Source organism: Pelmatolapia mariae, linkage group LG10_11 (assembly GCF_036321145.2).
Source record: "Pelmatolapia mariae isolate MD_Pm_ZW linkage group LG10_11, Pm_UMD_F_2, whole genome shotgun sequence".
NCBI classification, from domain to species: domain Eukaryota; kingdom Metazoa; phylum Chordata; class Actinopteri; order Cichliformes; family Cichlidae; genus Pelmatolapia; species Pelmatolapia mariae.
This window is the reverse complement of record NC_086236.1, coordinates 62,623,124-62,643,930: the sequence shown is the minus strand read 5'-3', so window position 1 is coordinate 62,643,930 and position 20,807 is coordinate 62,623,124. Positions and strand designations below refer to the sequence as shown.

General features: G+C 39.7%; 2 protein-coding genes across 2 annotated transcripts; one reads left to right on the top strand and one right to left on the bottom strand.

The window, feature by feature from the left end:
• The first annotated feature begins 3 nt into the window (after positions 1-3).
• On the top strand, positions 4-6,742 carry yrdc (yrdC N(6)-threonylcarbamoyltransferase domain containing). Its single transcript, XM_063487193.1, has 6 exons — positions 4-236; positions 1,820-2,015; positions 2,714-2,828; positions 2,921-3,040; positions 3,901-4,031; positions 4,689-6,742. Exons 1-6 carry the CDS (start codon positions 65-67, stop codon positions 4,756-4,758), a joined length of 804 nt encoding a protein of 267 aa, XP_063343263.1. The 5' UTR covers positions 4-64; the 3' UTR covers positions 4,759-6,742.
• A 14-nt stretch (positions 6,743-6,756) lies between these two features.
• Positions 6,757-17,760, bottom strand: LOC134636923 (glycoprotein endo-alpha-1,2-mannosidase-like protein). The gene is made up of 4 exons (XM_063487191.1): positions 16,571-17,760; positions 15,183-15,292; positions 8,263-8,339; positions 6,757-7,895 (listed from the first exon to the last, which is right to left on the bottom strand). Exons 1-4 carry the CDS (start codon positions 17,079-17,081, stop codon positions 7,259-7,261), a joined length of 1,335 nt encoding a protein of 444 aa, XP_063343261.1. The 5' UTR covers positions 17,082-17,760; the 3' UTR covers positions 6,757-7,258.
• Between the last annotated feature and the right edge of the window lie 3,047 nt (positions 17,761-20,807).

Sequence of the window (20,807 nt, the reverse complement as noted above, 5' to 3'; positions counted from 1 at the left end):
TGGTCCCACGACAACACGTTGCTCGTGTGAGACAGGGTAGTCATTCGGATAAACGCTTGATTTTATGAAGCTGGTTTGTAGTATTGCTGCTGTATTAGTAAATATTTCTAGAGGAGTTCACGGTTCAGTCGCAGCTCGTCGGATCAGTGCAGAGATGTGTAAAGAGCTCAAGACTAAAGTGTTGCGTCTGTTACCGCCGACCTCCAACGGACCGACGGTCCATCGGGACGAGACAGGTACATGTGTCTAACATTCAAAGTGGACGTAGGTCTCGCTTAGTGAAGCAGGGTGTGTTTGTAAACAGCCTGTTCACCTGTTTGTAAACAGGTGAATGGCTCTGATTGGCGCTAAGCAACGTAAATACTGCACCATGTTGCATCAGATTCCTGGTTTTCCTGTTATGTGTGACTCACAGCTAACCCGATGTGATTCTAACATCCAAAACTAAGCTCCAGTTAAGTCACAGTAGAGTGAGCACTGCCAGTTAGGATGAACTGCTTACTTTGTAGCTTTATAGCTGTTTGCCTAAACTAGAAATTAGTGGCAGAAATCCAAAGTAATTTCAAAGTTGTACACCTAATTCTTGTTGTTTTAGTCATTATGAATGCTGCATTCCACCGTAGAAAAAGGAAAACAAAAGTTAAAGAAATTATTAAAAGCCCCAAACTACCATAACGTTCATGCCTCTGTGCTGTGTGAAAACCTCAGGTCCTCATCTGGCCCTATCCAAATGGAGTTAAATTACTTATCTTGCCTCTTCGAATACTTGGGTTGAACTTCAGCAGATCCTTTTGACAATCACTGCTTTAACAGGTTTAACAGTTAAACAGATGTAGAATGAAATGTACAATATATGATCACCTAAAATGACGAGTGTATGTTGACAGGTGTTCCTAATGTTTTGAAACTGCTTCTACAAAAATTTGTGAAAGAATGGGTCTCTCTTGTTATTCAGAAGTTGGGCTTGGCCCCTTTGTTTGTTTGAAAGGAACTCCTAATGCTTCAGCACACCAAAACAATTTGGACAATTTCATGCTCCTGACTTTGTGGGAATAGTTTGGGGATGAGCCCTTACTGTTCCAACAGGACTGCACACCAGTGCACAAAGCAGGTGTGCAAGAACTTGACTGGCCTGCACAGAGTCCTGACATCAACCCGACAGACACCTTTGGGTTGAATTAGAGCAGAGACTGTGAGTCCAACATCAGTGTTTGACCTCACACATGCACTTCTGGATGAATCTGGATGGTTAAAATTCCCATAAACACAATTCCCAGCTGAGTTGAGGCTTCTATGGCTGCAAAGGCTGGGCTGACATATTAAATCCTCTGGAATGAGGATGGGATGTCACTCAAGTTCATATGTGTGTGTGTGAAGGCAAGCAACAAATATTTTAGCATTATAGTATATAGTGTGATTAGGTAAGATTGCATCTGGAAAGGTGTTACATCACCTGTTCAGTCGTGTGAGTATGATTTCATCAGGTTGCTTACCTTTTCACACTTCAGTTGTGTACTTTTTTTTTTTTTTTTAAGCTACTTCAGGCGTGTACTTTTTGGTAGTAAACAAAAACATTACACTATACATATTTCTTCCTGTTTTATCACTCCCCCTAATGTATTTACATTGCATTCACAATAGTTGATGAGGCTAAATTTGTACCTAAACATAAAGGAAAAAGAAAGCGATGAAGCTGGGGGAACATGTTTAGAGTAAAGCTTTTAATTTAGATGCCCCAACCTCCTCATACCATCCATTCATACTGTTGTGTCGTTCTGTGGATGACGTCTCATTAACACGCCTTGTTTTTGAACTGCAGATGGTGCTGAAATCCTGAGTTGCACAGTAAAGGCCCTGAAAGAGGGTCACATTGTTGCGGTGCCCACAGACACCATCTATGGCCTAGCATGTCTGGCCCAAAACTCCGATGCCGTCAGAAAAACGTATGACACCAAAGGACGAAACGGACAGAAGCCGCTGGCCATCTGTGTAGGGGAAATTCAGGATATCTATAAGTAAGTGTGCTTTTTATTTCACTTTGATCAGGGCACATGTTGTGTAATTACTTCATTCTAAGTGCAGTCCTGTCTTTCTAAGCCAACTATTTTGCACAAACATATTACTCATTTCCAGAAGAGTCACACATGCATGAGGCACAGATACCATCTCCACTCAAATAACACATTTTATATTTTGAGTGACAGGCACACCTGCTGTCAAAGGACACCTCGGTAATTATTATTCGCAACTTTATTCTGCGACTGTATTTTCTATCGCTGTGCAGGCATGTCACATTTCTTTGAGATTTGTTAAAGCTTTGTGGGATTTAAAGTGAAACAAATTAAATCAGAGAATAGTGGATATTCCAAAAAAATATTCTGGCCTGAAAAACAATTATTTTATTATCAGATAGTTATTTTGGCTATCAGTCACTTGCTTCATTAAAATTCAGAAAATGTTGAAATGGCCCAAAGCAATTTTTCCACTATGCAAATTGGTGTCGTGACATCATGAGTTCAAAACTTCATTGCAAAAGACAAAACAGGATCAGAGCAGAGAGTCATTTTCCCAGAAATACAAATCAAATAAAACACAGCTGCTTTTTTTTTTTTTTTTTGCAGTGATGCAGTCATTAATGGTCATTTATGTTGTTTTCCTTATAGTTTTGGGGGCTAGATTAAACACAAGTATGGTAATGTGATGTCACGTGCAGGTACTGCAAGGTGAAGGTGAAAAAAGAGCTGTTAGGTGACCTGCTCCCTGGCCCTGTCACCCTGGTGTTTGAAAGGTCTGAAGAACTGAACACAGACCTGAACCCCTTTACCTCAGTAAGTTTGCTTCTTTTTAATTGAATAGTGCTGAAAATAAATTGTTTGATCATAAGTGTGAATTGTTGTTTACACATCCATGTCTTCCTCAGCTTGTAGGTGTACGTATCCCAGATCATCCCTTTATGAGGCAACTTTGTCAGATGTGTGGGGAACCACTGGCACTCACAAGTGCTAACATCAGCTCACAGACCAGCACAGTGGAAGTACATGTAAGTACTAAAGTAAATGATGCTTTTGTTTCTTTCAGTTTCAAGTATGTTAACCTCCTAAGACCCGAACTCTTTCATGGCATGCATTTTTCATTTCTCTTTGCTATTTGGGCTGATTGGGACCTGATGAATGTAAAAACAAAGAATTATGTTTTGTTTTTTTGTTTGTTTGTTTTGTTTTTTTACCTGGTTTTTGTTTCTGAGAAAAATGAGATCCACATATGAGAACATTCGCTTTGAATTTCGATAGAGCAGTGGCAGTATAATGTCCTCGTAAGTGAATATCAGGCCCTTGTGGAGCAAAATTTTGTATTTTGGTCTAGACAACCCAAAATGTGATGTCCACGTATGTGGACGCCAGGTCCTAGGAGGTTAAATTTCAAGTACACCTACCAGACACTTTATAAGGTAAACCTTGCTCGTACTGGGTTGAGTTTAATTGTTTGTGGCAATATATTAAACATGGTGCTGGAAACATTAAAGATTTTGGTCCATATCGGCATGGTGGCATCACACAGTTGCCCCAGATTTGCCACCTGCACATCCACGATCCCAATCTCTTTTTCCACCACATTATTAAGGTACTCTATTGTATTGAAATCTGGTAACTGTGGGCTCCATTTGAGTGAAGTGAATTCACTGTGATGAAGAAATCAAACTCACTTCATTCATCTTTCTTCCCCATTGTGATACTCGGTTTGAACTTCAGCAGGTTGTCTTTACATGTGTAAATCATTGACTTGGTGCCATGTGATTGGCTGATTAATTATTTGTATTATTGAGCAGTTGAACAGGTGTACTTAACATAGCGGTCAGTGAGTGTATGTAGCCCTAAATGTTGCTGGGTTTATCCTTTTAAGGAGTTCCTGGAGCTCTGGCCCAAACTAGCTGTGGTTGTGGATGGTGGACCGATAGGAGACCAGAGCCGCCTCGGATCAACAGTAGTCGACCTGTCAGTACTCGGCAAATACAGCATCATCAGACCAGGGTGGTAAGTTCATCCAGACACTTGTTTCAATAGTTTCTCTCCAAGTGAGATAAAACTAACTGATGTAACTGAATGTTTAAGCATATAATTTAAACTCCTTCGGAGAACTTCAGGCACATTTTTCCACTGACAAAAAAATTGACTGGAAAAAAGCATTTTCAAACCAGAACTGAGCAAAAGTAAACTCTGACTGAGTCTGATGTATTAAAATATCCAAAGTAAGCAGTCATACGTTGCTCAAATGACCTGAATTAGAATTGGAAGTTATTCATATAGCACCAGTTTATTCCATGACTTGAAGAAGGGGAATGCATGCACCCGAACTGACTCACTGTTGCTTTGAAATACCCAGGTGTTTCCAGCCTCTCCCAGTGTTACAGCACCAGCTATAGTATGAATCTCCTAAAACAAAACTTAAATATTGAAATACCCACCACAAAAAATAAGGAAGCATTTTGCAAGAACAAGTCTTAGTTTCCCAAACAGCCTCACCAGAAACGAGTGATTAAAAAACCATATTTAGAGTCAGTCTGTCACATTGTGTTAACACTCTTCTTTCTCACTCTGACCCTCACACCCCCTCTGCCCCCAAACCACCCATGTTTCCTCTGAAGTAGACTTGGTACATTAAACAAGAAATGACTTTAATTTTGATTTCAGTGCCCTTTCTTCTACGGTTGATGTGCTAGAGCGCAAATATGGACTGTCAGAGCACTCGGGGGAAGAATGACCTTTGAACTCTCCACACTCCAAAAATCACGCACAACCAGCTCTGACCCGGGGCTACTTGGGAGAAGATGAATCTGTGAATCAGCCTTTGCCGGGGAAGACTGTATCTCAGGAGGACTGAAACTGCTGATGGACGATTTTGTTCCAGTGGCAGCTTCAAAGTCTTGGGTATCTTTCCTTATGTCTTAGATGAGCGTATTTTGTATATGTTTCTGTCATTACATTATTTGGGAGTTTAAGCTTTAAACTATCATTTATACAGAAATAGGTCAGCTGTATAGTACTTTAAGTAATGTGGTCATGGGAGAAAGAATGGTTTGAGCCAGCCTTTTCGCAACATGATCAGAGCTGTAGTAAGCACATTTTAATGGTCTGATTGAATCTGTGTGATAAAATAAATCAACTTTTTATTTAAGGGGGCTGTAAACTGTTTTCTGTTTTTTGTTTGTTTGTTTGTTTTTTAATCCTCTCATTTATTTTTTTTCTGACAGCGTGAAGATTGCACTTCAATTGTTAGCATCAACACTTACAGTAAATCCTGTTTTACATTGTAGACTACTAATACTGGAACATTTGAGTTGTTTCGGTTGGCACATGGATATAATTTGTAAAATTCCTCTCATTTGAATGTTAATAATTGGAGTACATGATTAAATCTTCAGTGTCTGATTGGACCTTGATTAACAGATGGTACAACATTGGCAAATCCACAATAAAATTATATGTTTTTCCCAGTCTCACAGTTTTATCCATGCACAAAAAGCTATCTGAGATTTTTTTCTGTCTTTATCCACTGGTGTCTGGATTTTCACTCAAAACAGCTTCTTAATGGAGGGTGAAATCAATAGAGCAATGTTAAGTGTTTAAAAAGGAGCAGAAACCACTTACTGGCACCCAGGACAGGGAAATCAACTTAGGATCATTCAGAGAACGCACTTTTATTCTCAAAAATGCCTGTCTCTGCGAAACCTTTCATTTTAAAAGCTATCAGAATCTTAATCAAGTCTATATAGAGTGTGCCCCAGGGTGCCCCAGTCAGTGGGCAGGTTTATATTCATTAATGCGTTCAATCACTTTGAGCCATAGACTTTCATGTCCTGACTTCTTGCTTCAGTGGAGAAAAAAAAAGAAGCAGGGTCCCATATGCTTACAGTGAAGTCTTTTCATATAGGAATTACTCAATCTTCAATTGTATTTGGGTAGATAGTGGGTCTGTGGTGTAGTACTTGACACGTTATATGGGAAAGATCCCCAGCTTGAGACCAGGAGGAGACACAATCCCAGCCTTGGGGACTCACAAGCTTGTGCTGATGAATGGGAGGGTTGTGTTAGAGTAAAATCTGTGCCAGAGGCCTCAGGAAATAAAGGAGCAGTTGAAATTACCCAATTTTATTTGGGTAGATCAGAAATGAGTATTCTTGGTTGGTTAGTTTGTTGCTGAAGGATGGCAAGAGTAAAAGAGTTTATGAGATGGTAGTGAGACCTGTTGTGATATATGGTTTAGAGACAGCGGCAATAACGAAAGGGCAAGTTGTCACGCTGGAGGTGGAGTAAAAGATGTTAAGATTTTACTGGCAGAATGGACAGGATTAGAAATGAGGATATCAGGGTGACTCTCAGTTTGGAGGCAAGGTTAGAGAGGCGATAGTGGAGCGATGGTGGGTGTACTGGACAAAGGATGCTGAAGATTGATGCTTTCAGGCAGGAGGACGTGCAGATGGTTGGCGTGACAGAGGAAGATGCTAGAGATCGAGTGAAATGGATGCAGGTGATCTGCTGTGAGAAACTGTCATTTTCTGTGTTTTTACAAGTTGAGCTAAAATGCTATAATGTTCTAAATTTACCTTTACAAATGATGTCTTTTTCAGTTTTTTTTCTCTCTCTATGCAAAGCCATCTTTCCTGCCTGTAGCTTTCTCTTTACTGATTTTAATCTCACAACAAAAAGCTCCAAATATTAAAGGATTTCCAAAAATCATAAAAAAATACTTTTTTGTTTGTTTGTTTATTTCATAAGAATATGTTTTTGTTAGAGATGTTGTGTGACAGTGACAAGTTGTAAAACACCACATCATCCCCATTTTAAAAAGCTCTCTGAACCTGGGTAAAGGGTCAAATTGTATGTTATGGATAAATGAAAACTACAGTGTCTTCAGTTCTATTATTTCACTATATAAAGGGGCATGAGATGGTGGCTTACTGTATTTAGAAATGCAATAAATTATCAGGCAGACATTTCAACATACCAATTGTGTGGGGGAAGAGATTAGAGACAGACCCACAGAGCATTTTATAAGTCTGGGTTTTTGATACACTTTGTATCCTATCTTTGAATTTGCACACACATCTATAGGAGCTCTCGCATCCAGCAGTGTTTAAAAAAGGTAACAGCATGTCCTTCTGCACTCAAAACTATATCAATCAATCGCTCTCTTGCCTCCTCTTTCATGTGTGCACACACTTCCACTACGGCGTGCCTTTTAAAGTCAGTTTGATGAAAGCTCACATGAGCCACTGCTCCTTTTCTTTATTGAACTGCTCGGCCCAGCGGCGGGTCAGCTCCAGGTAGTGATCAGGCCCGTGTGGCTGATAGTCCAAGTAAACCCGCGTCACAGTTTTTTTAGGTACAGCCCTTTCTATCTGTGTCCCCTCGTGCCATTCATTAAAAGATGTTATGGTGACAATCTCTGGGCGCACGTTGAGTGCCGCCTGCAGGGCTGTCTCGTAGTAACGTCCGTTCACCCTGTTGCGTGTGTTGTGGTTGTTCCATGGCCGAATGCTGGTGTCAATGTAACCAGGCCCCACACTGGGGATAAAAAGGAGGTTGTTCCCATCGCAGAAAGCTTTGATTGCCTTCCAGTTCTGGTGAGAAGAGCCAAAGGAGAAGCCGTTGGAGGCAAAGTAAGTGTACATGCCATCGAAGCCGCCTGCCAGGATGTCGTGCTTATGACGCTCCTCCACAATCAGGGCTACAAAGACGGAGTCGTAAGCTGACCCGCGCACGCTGTGGGAACCAGTGGGTGTCAAAAATTCAGACCAGGACTCGGGTGGAGTTAGGTAGGAGTCATAGATGTAAAACAGAGGAAGACTCTTCCCTGTGCTGGTCGTGAACTTGTAGAATGCTCCGTGGTCGCCATACCTTAAAAATAATATAATACAGAACATTTAACAACACAACAATAAACCCTACCACTGGGACAAAGAATAATATTGTATACCATTTCTTGCTTAAACTGAATATGTTTTCAAGGTTTGGGACTTGTGAGTTAGTAAATCTCTGAAAGGTCCTCTTTTTCAGAGCAACCCCACATGTTAAAGTTAAAAGTTAAAATGGCTTTTGCTTGAAGAACTCATCCATAAGTCATGAAACTGGCTTTATATAAGCTGAACTGCACCCTAAAAGTATTTCAGTGTCGTAACTGCTGTTTTTCTTGCTATGCATGCAATCTTAATGGCTTTCTATTTGAGTTGACTCAGTGATGAAGCACAGCCAGACATGCACCCACCTGTCAATGATGTACTTGATGTTGTCGTGCACGCTCTGATCGTTTCGTCCTCTGTATGGTTGGATGTGGAATGCAACCTGGGAGATGATAAAGCAATATGCATGTTCATTTTCATTCATTATATAACTACATTATTAATTTATGTATCATTCAAGGTCAGCATTTACAGACGACCTCGAGAAGTATTGACTAAAAGTCAGGCGTTCCCAGGGGGAGATTCCTCATAGAAAGTTGACGAGAGTGACAGTAACTTCTCCTGGCTTGTAATCAATCAAAGTCTGACATGTTTCTAAGACAAAAATAGTTCAATAAGGCCTCAGTCATACAAGAGTAAAAATAGGACCACAACCTCCATGCAACCAGGGAAAGGTGGTTGGCGAATGCTTGGATTGATTTTTTTTTTGCTATCTAGTTCAAAGTAGTTGGAGAGACGAACCATTAAGTGTTTTCAGAGAGAAACATGCATAAAACCTGAACTTACACTGTATTATTTTGTTACTTGCTTCTTATTTTTCCATCCATCTATGAATCCATTCATTCTCTTATCTTCATCAGGGTATGATCATCTGATGATCTTGGTAAAATGCTTGTTGTTATTGAAAAGAACTAGCGGTGCCAGTTTGCTTATAACTGTATAAGCAATACATTTTCCACATTTCAATCTGACCCAGTCTGTGGCTGACAGTGTTGCGTTTAATGCATGGATTCCATGTCTGGTTCCAGTACACCACTACAGGTCAAGTGTGGATAGCAACATATTTGCAGCAGACAACAGATTAGAGCTTTATCATCATTAATCACAGTATTATCTCAATGAGTTTTATCCCCATTTTATCACTGTTTTGATGCACCAACATGGGTTTAAAGATGGTGACTGAGCGGTCTCAGACCTGGTCCCTATCTTTGAAGTAACCATATTAAAAACAAAGAGATCACAATTTGATTGGGCACGGTTGCAACAATGTTGGTCACACCGCAATTCCCAACCACTGTTTTTGTAGTCAGATGGTATCACAGCTCATCAGACCTCTGAGCCCCTTTTCAGGAAAATGAGTCTGTTATAATTCAGCAAAACATGTTAGTCATGCACCATTTTGACCTTGTGCAGCCCCAAAGCAATGCGTGGCATCAGGAGTCTGGTGCCTTTACCCTTGTACCTTATTACAGACTCACTGTAGTTTTCTAAAAACCCTTTAATAAGGCTATAACACTAAGAGGGCTCACCAACACAAATGTTACCCACTTACACGGACATCAAAGCACCATGTTTCCTCACTGCTCCGTGTTCATGACAAAATCTGCTACACTATAACTGTTTTTCAGCCTGAGTGGTCTGCCTCTGGAGACTATTGTAACACTCACAGTTAATGCGTCTGTTAGAAATGGCTGTTTACAGTTCATGAACAAACGCAGCAGAGGAACAAGGGATATGAAGTGACATGTACACAAAAAGTGCTTAAGTTGAATATTTTAAGGTGCGCCTGGAGAATTCAGTGACTTTGAATAATGCATGATCAAAGAGAAACACCACTTTTCCAGCACTGGACACTCGAGAGGAACAATGTGAAAGGAAAATGTCCTTTTTGAGATTATGGAAGCATCTAAAGGGATGTAGGCTGCCATTGAGTAAGCTAAACAAAGATGCCTTAGCGTACTTTACATGATCCAAGTCTTATCTTTGTTAAAAATCCAATGCTTGCAAAGCTCCACTAAAATATAGAATGGCATTTCACCTACTTGTTATTGGAAATAGATGTATTTTGTAGTTTTTCTATAAGATCCATATTGTCATTATGGAGTTAAGTGTAGAGTATTAAGGAATTAATGGATATGTGTCCTGGACGGTCGGGATGGATCCAAATAATTGGATCACTTCTGCTACTAATAATGATAGTAAGTGCTTTTATGTACAAAAAAAATGTCAATTTTAACAGTGTAAGAGGCACTTTGTTTTGCAAAAGAGTAATTTGAAAAGAGATTGAGGAAGGAAGGTCTTGGGCATATGAGTAAATCATATTCTAAAATCAATATTTATGTAGCTAACTCTCTGGCAGTAACAGTGAGAGAAAATGACGGAAACAATAAGATAGTACAGTATGATAAAGCCACAAAAAAAATCTATGAGATATTACAGATCGTGAAGCTGCATGATTATAACATGATTATAACAGAGGAAAATAGATACTACATCAGAGTGCAGGCCACTAGAAAACTCATTTTCCCCAACGCGCTGGCTGATTACATTTTTGGTAATTTAGAAGTAAATGAGACATAGTCAACGCATTTTAATACCTCATAAACATTGACAGTGCAGTCTGGAACAGCCCCGGTGTGATTTGTGCTGAGCAGAGTGAATTTAGTGCCATGTCATGCAGAAAGCGCAAAGGGAAGGATGAGCACCAACACAAAAATATAGGTTCGGACCTTTTCTGACAATTAGATCAATTTAATATCACTTTCATTCTACAGTGAGTGAAGTCGGTGGATATACACCGAGGTTGTACAGGTTTCATGTATGAAAAAATGTAGCTACTGAGTGCATCGGGAAATAAGGAAGTGCGGCTGATGCCATCATAGGGCACCCATGGGCTATATTCCCCTGTGTAGCTTCATGGCCTACTTAGGAGATAGAACTTTTGCACCCCCTCAGGGTGCAGATTGTTCACAGGCTCAAACTGAGTCATGGGACCCATGATGCACATATCCCCTCTGCTCTTTTTCTCCTACCTCCAGTTTCCAATAACCCCCCCTACCCTGTCCCCACCAAGCCGCCCCCACCCTCCCCTGGGCAAAAGGACTATTTCAGCTCCACTTCAAGCTGAGGTCAAGCAGCAGCACTGCTGTGGAGGCTCCATGTGATATGCTCTCCAACATGAGCCGTGTGTGGGTGCTACTGAGATGCTATTCAACTTATATAATAAAAAGTACATTGCTTTCTTTTGCAGCATTACCCGAAGAGGGGTCAGTGTGTTTTTAGCAATGTGGCGTGGGATCGCTACCAGGATGGAAGCTGGATTTGTTTTTAGTGAGCTTGCTCTTCTCCAGTTTCCATTCACCTTCAGTCTAACTTGTAAATGTTCAATTAGGTCAAATGCTGTATGCAATTCACTGTATTCCTCTTATCAAAACCTCCATCTATCACTTTGGGTTCATATAAATGCGTTGTCAGCTCAGCATTACATCCTGCTGTCATGGAGACAGATCATGTCACTGGTCATTTGTAGCATTTTCCTTGTTTTTTATTTTTATTGATAATTTTACTGCATGTTTAAATGTCTGAATGCAAACACTTCTTTGATTTAAAAAAAGCATGTTTTTTCAATAATTTCTTAATTTTAAAATGTATGTGTCATATTATTTTTCAGGCAAAAATGGTTCCAGCTTCTCTGATTTTATATTTTGTTTTTTGTTTATTCTTTGCTACTGAATACTTAAAGGTTATGAGTAAGTGTCCCCTAATGGGTTAGTCTGTCCATGAAAATCTTGGAAAGTTAATTTTATATTCATCAGTTACGAGTGCCAGACTCCTCCTCAGTTTGGAGGATTGCTGCTGCAACATGCAAGACAGCACAGGTCAAAAAAGGACAAAGATGGAAACCAAGGTACGCACAGACAGGTATCATAAATACTGATAGCTCATTACTTCTGGAGGTTCCTCCCTTTGTGATATTTTTTTTTTTTGTCTTTTTTTATGAATGTATTTTTCTGATATCATACAGTAGACTATCCAAGGTGGTGAGGACTCAAAACAAAACTGCTAATTCGCTCATGCATTTCTCAGATAAGCAAGCAGCCACTTTATGTGAGCTTCTTGAATCCTGATCTGATACATTTTTGGCTGCTGCCTCTGCCTTCTGTGAGACCATCCATCCTCCTCACTTGGGCTTCCCTCCCACCTTTTGTCCTGCCTTTCAGTGGAAAAGAGCACAGAAATTATTTAAGGTTGTTTTTCATCAGAGTTCCAAATTATCAGAGGCAAAGTTCTTTACCTTGTCAGCATTTTGCTAAAAATTATGCAAGAGGAAGCAATCCAAAGATAAATGTAGCTCTGTGCAGACATAACAGTTCAGGAAAAACAAGGAGAATTGGAAAAGGACGCTTGGAAAGACTCCGCTCAACTCTGAATAATTTCATTCCAGCGCTTTCTGGAGACTGCTCTGATTGTGACCTTCTGCGCGTTTTCATTAAACACAAGGATAAGCAGCTCATTCTTATTTCAGTAAGATACTCCAATATGCAGTTTGAAGAAAGCGTGTCACAATCTGTTTTTCCACACGTGCTTTTATGAAAATGCCATGCTTGCTGGGTGGATGATGACAATAAAGCGTGGCATTAAATTCTGTCTATTAGCTTCTCTACTGACAGCATTATGTGTAAAACCTCATCAACTCAGCCATGCATGTCTAATCCCTGCATTCTTGTCTTGCCCTTGTAGAGATGCATTATTTCGTTGCCTTCAACCAAACAGAAAAAACTCCCCAGTATGATATTAAATTTGACAGGCTAGCCTGACAACTCTTCTGCCTCTCATCGGAGTTGTTTATAGTGAGAATGAGGCCAGTTTGTGGCCACATCTCTGCTGAAATCAAATTATGTTATCTGCACAACAGAATACAAACACCAGCATGATAATGACTTGTGTTGCAATACTGATTTGTAATTAACCTCGGTGATAACTTTTGCAAATTGTAAATACAACTTGTGAATAATGATTTTTGGTCTTGTGCATTTAAAGGTAAATATACTTCAAGAGGCTCATGGAAATATTATTACATGTGTACATATTTGTCATTTTTAAACTGTAAAATCTTTCAATTATAAAAATATTCTATTATAAATTACATATATTAAAAAAGAGCAACAAAATGTCATATTTAGAGGCTGATATTAGAAAATGTTCAGTAATTATTAAGATGATTAAATTAATGAATTAGATGTACAAATGCAGTGGTGTATTATTAATGGCACCTGCTTTAACATGGGAAAAGTCCTCAGATCTTGGCCCTTAAGTCATTGTTATTCTTCACATTAGAGCATACAGACCTGAGAACTTTCTTAATTTATTTCTAGTTCCTTGTTCTGATCCACAGTGCTGATGAAAATCCCGCACTGCTAGCACCTCACTCTCGTTCCCCTTCATTGTCTTTCTTCGCCCAATCCCTCCATCCGTATTCGGTAAGCATCTGACACGAATCATATCTGATTACAAGCAAACACTGGCTGTAAAACTTTAATAAGCCTTCAATACAGTGCAGCAGGGGCACCAACACAGACTCAGCTATGTCCGCTGTCATTTTCCAACCTAATTGGCAATTGGTCATGTGGTTTTACCCACATTCTGCACCGCCTCCCACGGCTCTCCACCCCACTAATGTGTTCAAGAGTTCATTCAACAACTAATCCAGCGGCAACAGCAGCAGCTCTTTGACACATTTTATGCTTTAATGCTAGAGATGAAGTCACTGCAGCTGCAAGTATTCCGAGTCAAATCCTGAGTAGCAGTGAGCAGCTTTACAGGATGCAGCACAGCAAGTTGAGAAGGCCTTAGCACCCACAAATTCCACATATAACACTGGTTCAAGATTACTATCCTAAGCAGTGTTAAGCTCTTCATATGCCTCTGTGAAAGACCAGTAATCCTTCTTTTGGTCCCGTGTCACTGAGGTTTTAGAAAGGGTAGTGGACAGAAATTCCAATTTTTTTCAAATTTGAGCCTAAACTTTGGCTCTTGCAACAGTTCAAAATAAAAATAACAAAATAAAAAAATAGCTGAGTTACTTTAGGTCTGTTTTGCTCATAGAAATCATCAATTGTAAAGACTTCTCTTTTGAACCCACAAAAGCCAACACAGTGAGCCACTATGAAAGACTGTAAGCAAGCCTGCACATATTAACGACTGTCTACGTAGCACTTACTGTCATGTAGATAATTTTGGGTGTTTAATCCACACTGCAGAGTGAAACTCCACAGACACAATTCAATATGTTCTCAGTGGAGTACTTCAGGGATCTGAGTTTGGTCCAATTATTTATGCAAATAATTCAAGTGTAGCACATTCAGAACTAATACAAATATGCAGATGATAAAATGTTGTGTAATTATGGACCTATTTTGCCATATACACTTTGCAACCATCAGCTCAACTATTTCTAAGTCTAAATGATAGATATGAGGAATTCTTAAGATACTTTGGACACTGTTACAGCTGTTAGGAATTAGGAGAAGCCTAGCTGCTGCCATCTGGCCTAGATTCTCTATCGTGGTGATTTGCTGTACATTAATCCATCAGCACAGTATCCATGCATGTTGGGCAGTGGCTACTGTTGTGTAGTAGTACTAAATTGACACTATGCTTTCCTTTTGAGAGGCAGTCTGTTGGTAACAGAATATGTGTTTTTCCAATCATAACAAACTGGGGCAAATTATGGCCATATATATATTTTCTTTGTTATAGTCTTTATCTAACCACAAAAATGCCCTGTTCAGGTTAAAAATCTCCTCTGTAAGTGATTTGGTCAAATGAAATCTCTAGAGATGCATCTCCTGTATTTCTTAAAGGACATGCAGAATAGCTGCTGAGTGACAGAAATGACAAAGTCACTGGTTTGTTTTCCAGGAAGTTAGAGTCCTAAAGTTAAAATGAATTTCATAAATCTAATTTCTCTAACAGAGTTCAAAACCACTGTAAACTCTGTTGTATTTCTGTATGATCTGAGCTTACTTCAGTTATACTTTGCAGTATTGTTATATAGTGTGCTATCTGATTTCCTTTTTATTGTTCTGGCTTTTAGAGTTTCAATAAAGGTCAATGAAGAGGAAAGAGAAAAAAAGTTAATGTTTAAAATAGATGATTCATCTAAAAAACATCTCTCTATGTCACACACACACACACAAACATAAAATGTGCTGACACTGCTTACCTTGAGGTTGTGTCTATATGCTGCATCCAGTACAGCTGGTACCAAATCCTCAGCAGGTTCCCCGTTGTCATCAGCTACTCCAGGAGGATACCAGGACAGGACCAGAACACCTAGAGGGAGATAAGCACTTGATCAAAGATACGAATTAACACCTCAGAGCACCATCACCTTCTGATGGGAACATACATACAAAATGTATATGAAGCTCTAACAATATTATTGTATGGATTGCTGAAATGATGCATGGATTTCAAGCTAACTGTGTTTATGTGCAGTTATTGTTGTCTTGTAGTAATGTTGCTTTCTCTGAGATCATCCTTTAGTGTCTCTTTGTGGTTCACAGCAATACAGTACATCCGCTGATCTATGGAGGACAGTTAATTTTTTAAATGAATATGTACTTGTCATCTTAGGACTATTTATTATGCCTTGTTTTAGTGGCAACAGTTTGAGTGTGTGACAGCTCATAAATTCATAAACTCACGCTGGCTGAAAAATGGTTTTCTATCAGCCACAGCGGTGCCTGGCAAGAGGTAGGAACTGGCACACTGTTTATGCACTCAAAACTAATTTATTAAACTCATGCCCACTTGCTGTGGAGCTGTGGAGACTATTAGATTACAATAGCCAAACATGTCTTTGTGTATCAAGAAGACGGCTACTGCTATTCATTTTAGTGGCAGGAAATCAGTCACCAAGTCAAGCAGATCTATTTACAGTTGAGTATGAGGTCTCTAATTAAATGGAAGGTTTTAACTAAGCAACTTTGAGTTGGACCTCCCATGATTCCCAGGTTTCAGGGTTAGATGGCCTTCTCATCACTCAAGCTGGTGTACAGTAACCTACTGCACCGCAGGACAGACACATCAGGGCCTATCATGTGTTGGCTGCTGATGGCTGACACACTGCGCTGTTACTTGACACCAGGGAACAAACTTGTACTGAATTTAAGGGAGCCATACAAGTCTTTGATGAGACTGCAACACAACTATTATCAGTTGTCACATTTAAAAGAGATAAAGGTACTTGCAGAGATACTTTGGGGCTTGGTGATGCTTTAATACTAAAGTAGTATAAGGTTCAGTTTTAATATAGATAGCTAAACATCTTTAAAAACATTAGTTTGCTTCTGATGTACACCTAATGAAGGATGAAAGCGCAGCAGCAGATATTTGGGAACCAAGCGTGTGGGGAGCTGTCCAGTACATGTGTGGTGCTGAAAAATGTGTCGAGCCCCTTCAGCAAAAGGGAGGCAGCTTTGTGCTTACAGAAGCCACATTTCTGTAAAGCTGCTGAGCACAAATAACAACACTCAGCTCTTTTTTATGCGTCTCTCCGAGAATTTCAGGGTGCCGGTTTGCATTTCTCTTTTTTTTTTTTTACAGTACCTGCTGCGGATGCTCCGATCTGCTCCATGTGGGACTCCAACACATCCGGATCCCGCGAGCTGTACGGATTGAGTTCGGGGTAGAAACTGGAGCCGATATCCTCGGGCGGCATGTGTTTCCCTCGCGGGTAGCTGGATGCGATCTTAGGGTCCCAGTGCGGGACTAGGATGTGATCCCAGTGAATGTATTTACCGTCCATATGTGGGTTGCCGTACCACATATAGTAGAAAATATGAACATCATAAAATATGGTCCCCTCGGGGCCGGTGTTAGACAACACGGCTTTGGCGTTGCTGCCAGGCGGACGGGCTTGACCCGGGGAAGCGGTCCCATCACGGGACACTGAGCGCCGGTCCATCTTTCCTCCGATCATCGGCAGGAGCTCCAAGCCCGGAGCCAAGTCCGAGAAACCGTCACTGGGCTTCAGGGTCCTCAGTCCCATCATGGTCCCAAAGATGAACAGCGTGAAAAGAAACAGAGCTATGCACGCTTTCCTCCTCAGTCGTGCCATGGTTGGCTAGAGTGGCAGGAGCTGCATACGGCGCGGACGGAACCAGGAGCGCAAATTAAACCTGCGTCCTGCTTCTGCGGCCAGATGGAGTTCACCACAAACTACGGGCTAATATCCGAAGTGTTTCTCGTCGCATCGGCTAAAGGACGAGTCTACATGATTGCACTCAAACCAGAGAGGACTACCCGACGTAGAAGGAATTTTTAACTTTCTTCTGTTCCACATTTCGATGAGCTGCGGATTTTTTTAATCACTGCAACGCGGATCTATACCTCTAAGATAAGCCCGAGCTACAATTTTTTGTTTTAAATGCCACAGGCCAGTTATTCCTAACTTAAGACTCTCCTCTCATATTTCTTTTCCACACTGTCACTCACTAAGACGCTTCACTGCTCCAGTGGACCGCCCCCGCCCATCAGCTGCTCCATCCACCTGACTTCCGACAAAAAAACGGTGTCTAAACGCAGGGGTGATGCTCTCTGTTGGTCATGCCCGGAGAGGCTTTAAAGCCTCCGTGCTTGGTTGGCTGGTGTTTCCTTATGGATGCCAAAGAGGCGGGACCCTTCTCGTGCACCGTTTCTAAAGTTTATACTCAAAAAGAAAAGACTAAAAAACAACATGCATACGTAACCAGTTATATAGCCTACTGTTCTTATCAACAGGTCTGAGGCCACAAGACTATGACTCATCTCTTAAAGGTGACATCAACTACTATTTTCTCATAAAGTTGTTTTCAAAGTTAAACCTAAGGTATTAGATTTTTATTTATTTTAGTCGGCACTTTGAACTGAGACTTATACTGACATCTAGTGGTCATTTTATAGAACACATACCACTTTGCTGCCATCGGGTACTGGTTGGTGTTGTGCCAAAAAGTGATTTCGTATGTTTGTTTGTTTGTTTGTTTGTTTGTTTTTTGTTGTTTTTATATCGAATACCTTTATTTATATTGACAAATAGACTGTCGTAAATAGGATTTATGAAGGATTGATATATATATATATAAAAAATAAAGAAATTACCTCTTTTACAAGTATCTTTATGACTGCGTTGTTGTACCTACATTATATTCAATCCAGCCCTTTTTGGTCACTTAAGTACGTTTACAGAATCCTGATGTTATATTTCTTATAATTTTTGCTGCCCTCTTGGCCAGATCTCTCAAGAAAAAGACATCTGTAATTCCAGTGAGATTACTCTTTCTTTCTTTCTTTCTTTCTTTCTTTCTTTCTTTCTTTCTTTCTTTTACAGGATAAATAAAGGATAAAACAGTCAAAAAAAATCATGGCTTTTACCTTGTGATAGGAATGTTCTTCCTACCTCAAAAAGACTTGATATCATTCACGAGAGATATGTTGGACTTTTTTTGGACAAATTATAGACTAAGTTTTTTATAACAGTTTGAATTCCCGCAGACATTTTCTGGCAAATACCGGAAATCCGTTTTTGGCAGACGAGAAATAGCAAAAAACTATGTTTTGATGTGCTTGTAAAAGACGGATAGGGAACTCATTAAATAAATGTGGCTTGTTTTCCTTTTTTTTTAGTAGTAATAACAGTATTAGCTGTTGTTGTTGTGTAGAGCTTTTTCTTTTGGGGGGGGGGGGGGGGGGGGGAGGGGTATTGTAAATAAACCTTGTCGGCAGTTTGTGGGATAAGCAAATATAATGAAGCGCCTCCTGTCGTCAGAACAAGATATCTTTGCGCTCTGTTAGACTTTTGGCTTGCATTCAGTTATATTGTCCAAAAGCACTGGCTTTCGGTCATGCTATTAGGTAGCACTTACGGCTCTCTTACCCCACTACTGGAAGTTCTGACTTCCTGACACTTTATTAGATTGTTGTCTTTGCACAAGAACTCCAGCATGAAGTGGCAATAAAAATCTTCATGGCCTCTGTGATCATTAGCCAAACCCCTATAAAGATAAATGTAATAACAATTAGTCAGTTAGTGAACTAGTTAGTAAATTATGCAAAAACATACAACTCGTGCCTTCGACCTATACCACTAAAAACACATTTTTCAAACGAAATTACAAAACTAAAAGTAAAAACTAAAATAAATACTAAAATACTGTTGATTTTAAAAAAAGAAAAAAAAAGAAATAAACGTAACCACTGATTAATAATTTTCTTCTCTTTCTTTCTTTGAGCATGAAGTACAGCTTCCATATTAAATTAAAATATATTATCCTGGGGCCACAAACACACGTTTTGCGGGTCCACAAGAGGTCGTTGTGGTAATTGTGATAAACTGGGAGCCACAGCCTCCTCTCAGTCATCAATCACATATTTCCATTTCAACAAATAAGTAAGTAAAATACAACAGAAAACGGGTATATTCAATATCATTTAGTATTACCAATTTAGGCCAAATCAGTGACAGTAATAAATCGTTTTTATTTAGCAAACACACAAATAAATTAGCAAATGCAAAACCGTATCTTTTATATTTGTTGTTGTAGCATAAAGCAAACGAATTACAATTTCAAATACATCCATGTGTCCGTGTTTTATAGACAACAGTATAATACATGTAAACGGACTTTGCGTATTTTTTCCCCTTTTCAGCAATCTTGTCTGTCATTTCCAAAACCTTTGTAAATGTAACAACACATAAGCATCACCAGTAATACGTCAATAGCCCCTTTTGAATATTTTTTTATTTTGTATTTTTAATTTAGGCTGAGATAAATTTGCTCCCCTCCTGTCTTTAAAGCATCACTCATTTCACAAGGACGCAATTCAACAACACACTTAACGTGATGTGATCGATCACTATTGATCCATGATTTCGTTTTATTTTCGTGAGGTCGCCTTCTTTTTTTCTTTCTTTTTTGCATAAACTGCTTTGCATGCTTTTGTTAAATCCGAGTTGTTGTTGTTCTCTCTCTCTCCCTTTTTTCGTCTTCACGCCTTCACCTAGCTTGTTTGACTCCTTTGAGCTCTTCCTCCTCTGCTGCATGTGGAAAAAAACCGTCCCCCACTCACAATTTCATCTGGATTACCATTAAACCCTCCTAGGAGAGCAGTTACAGGAATCTCTGATTATAAGGAAACCAACACACGTGAGAAGTAATATGACATAGATATAAAATGTAGATATTCAAATCCATTATTATTATTATTTTAAAAAGAACATCTCAAACTAATTGCTTCAAGTAGAGTGTTATACACCATTTACTTCTGGCCTTTTCATCTATTACATGCAGCTTCACCTCACTATTTGTATTTAAATGAAATGCTTCAAGTCTTCAAGTCTTACACGAAAATGTTTGTTCTAGTATCCGGTTTTATTTAAATAAAAGTTGAATTTTAGGCAGATAAATGTCTCACCTTGCCTATAAAATACATTACAGATAAATTTACAGTAAGTGTAAACTCACTACTAGAACAGATGCTTAGGTTGCAATATAAGGATGTTACACTGGTTACAGAAGTAGTGGCCAATCACAACAACAAAGGTGGTATAAGAATATTATGCGTATTATAGTGATTGGCCACTTCCCATGTTTGGGCTCGTCCATCACGCAATATGCAGTGTATCCCTGGGGACTGTAATTGTGAATCACGTGGACGTGACCGAGTGTTTGGGGGTTTTGTTGGGTGGGAAATGGTCATTTGTATTGACCAACAGAGCTGGCCACTGCAGGAGCGCTAAAAGGCGTCCAAAGAAAGGGGAGAAACGGCAGCAGTGGACACTGAGATTAAACCATAGCTCCCGAAC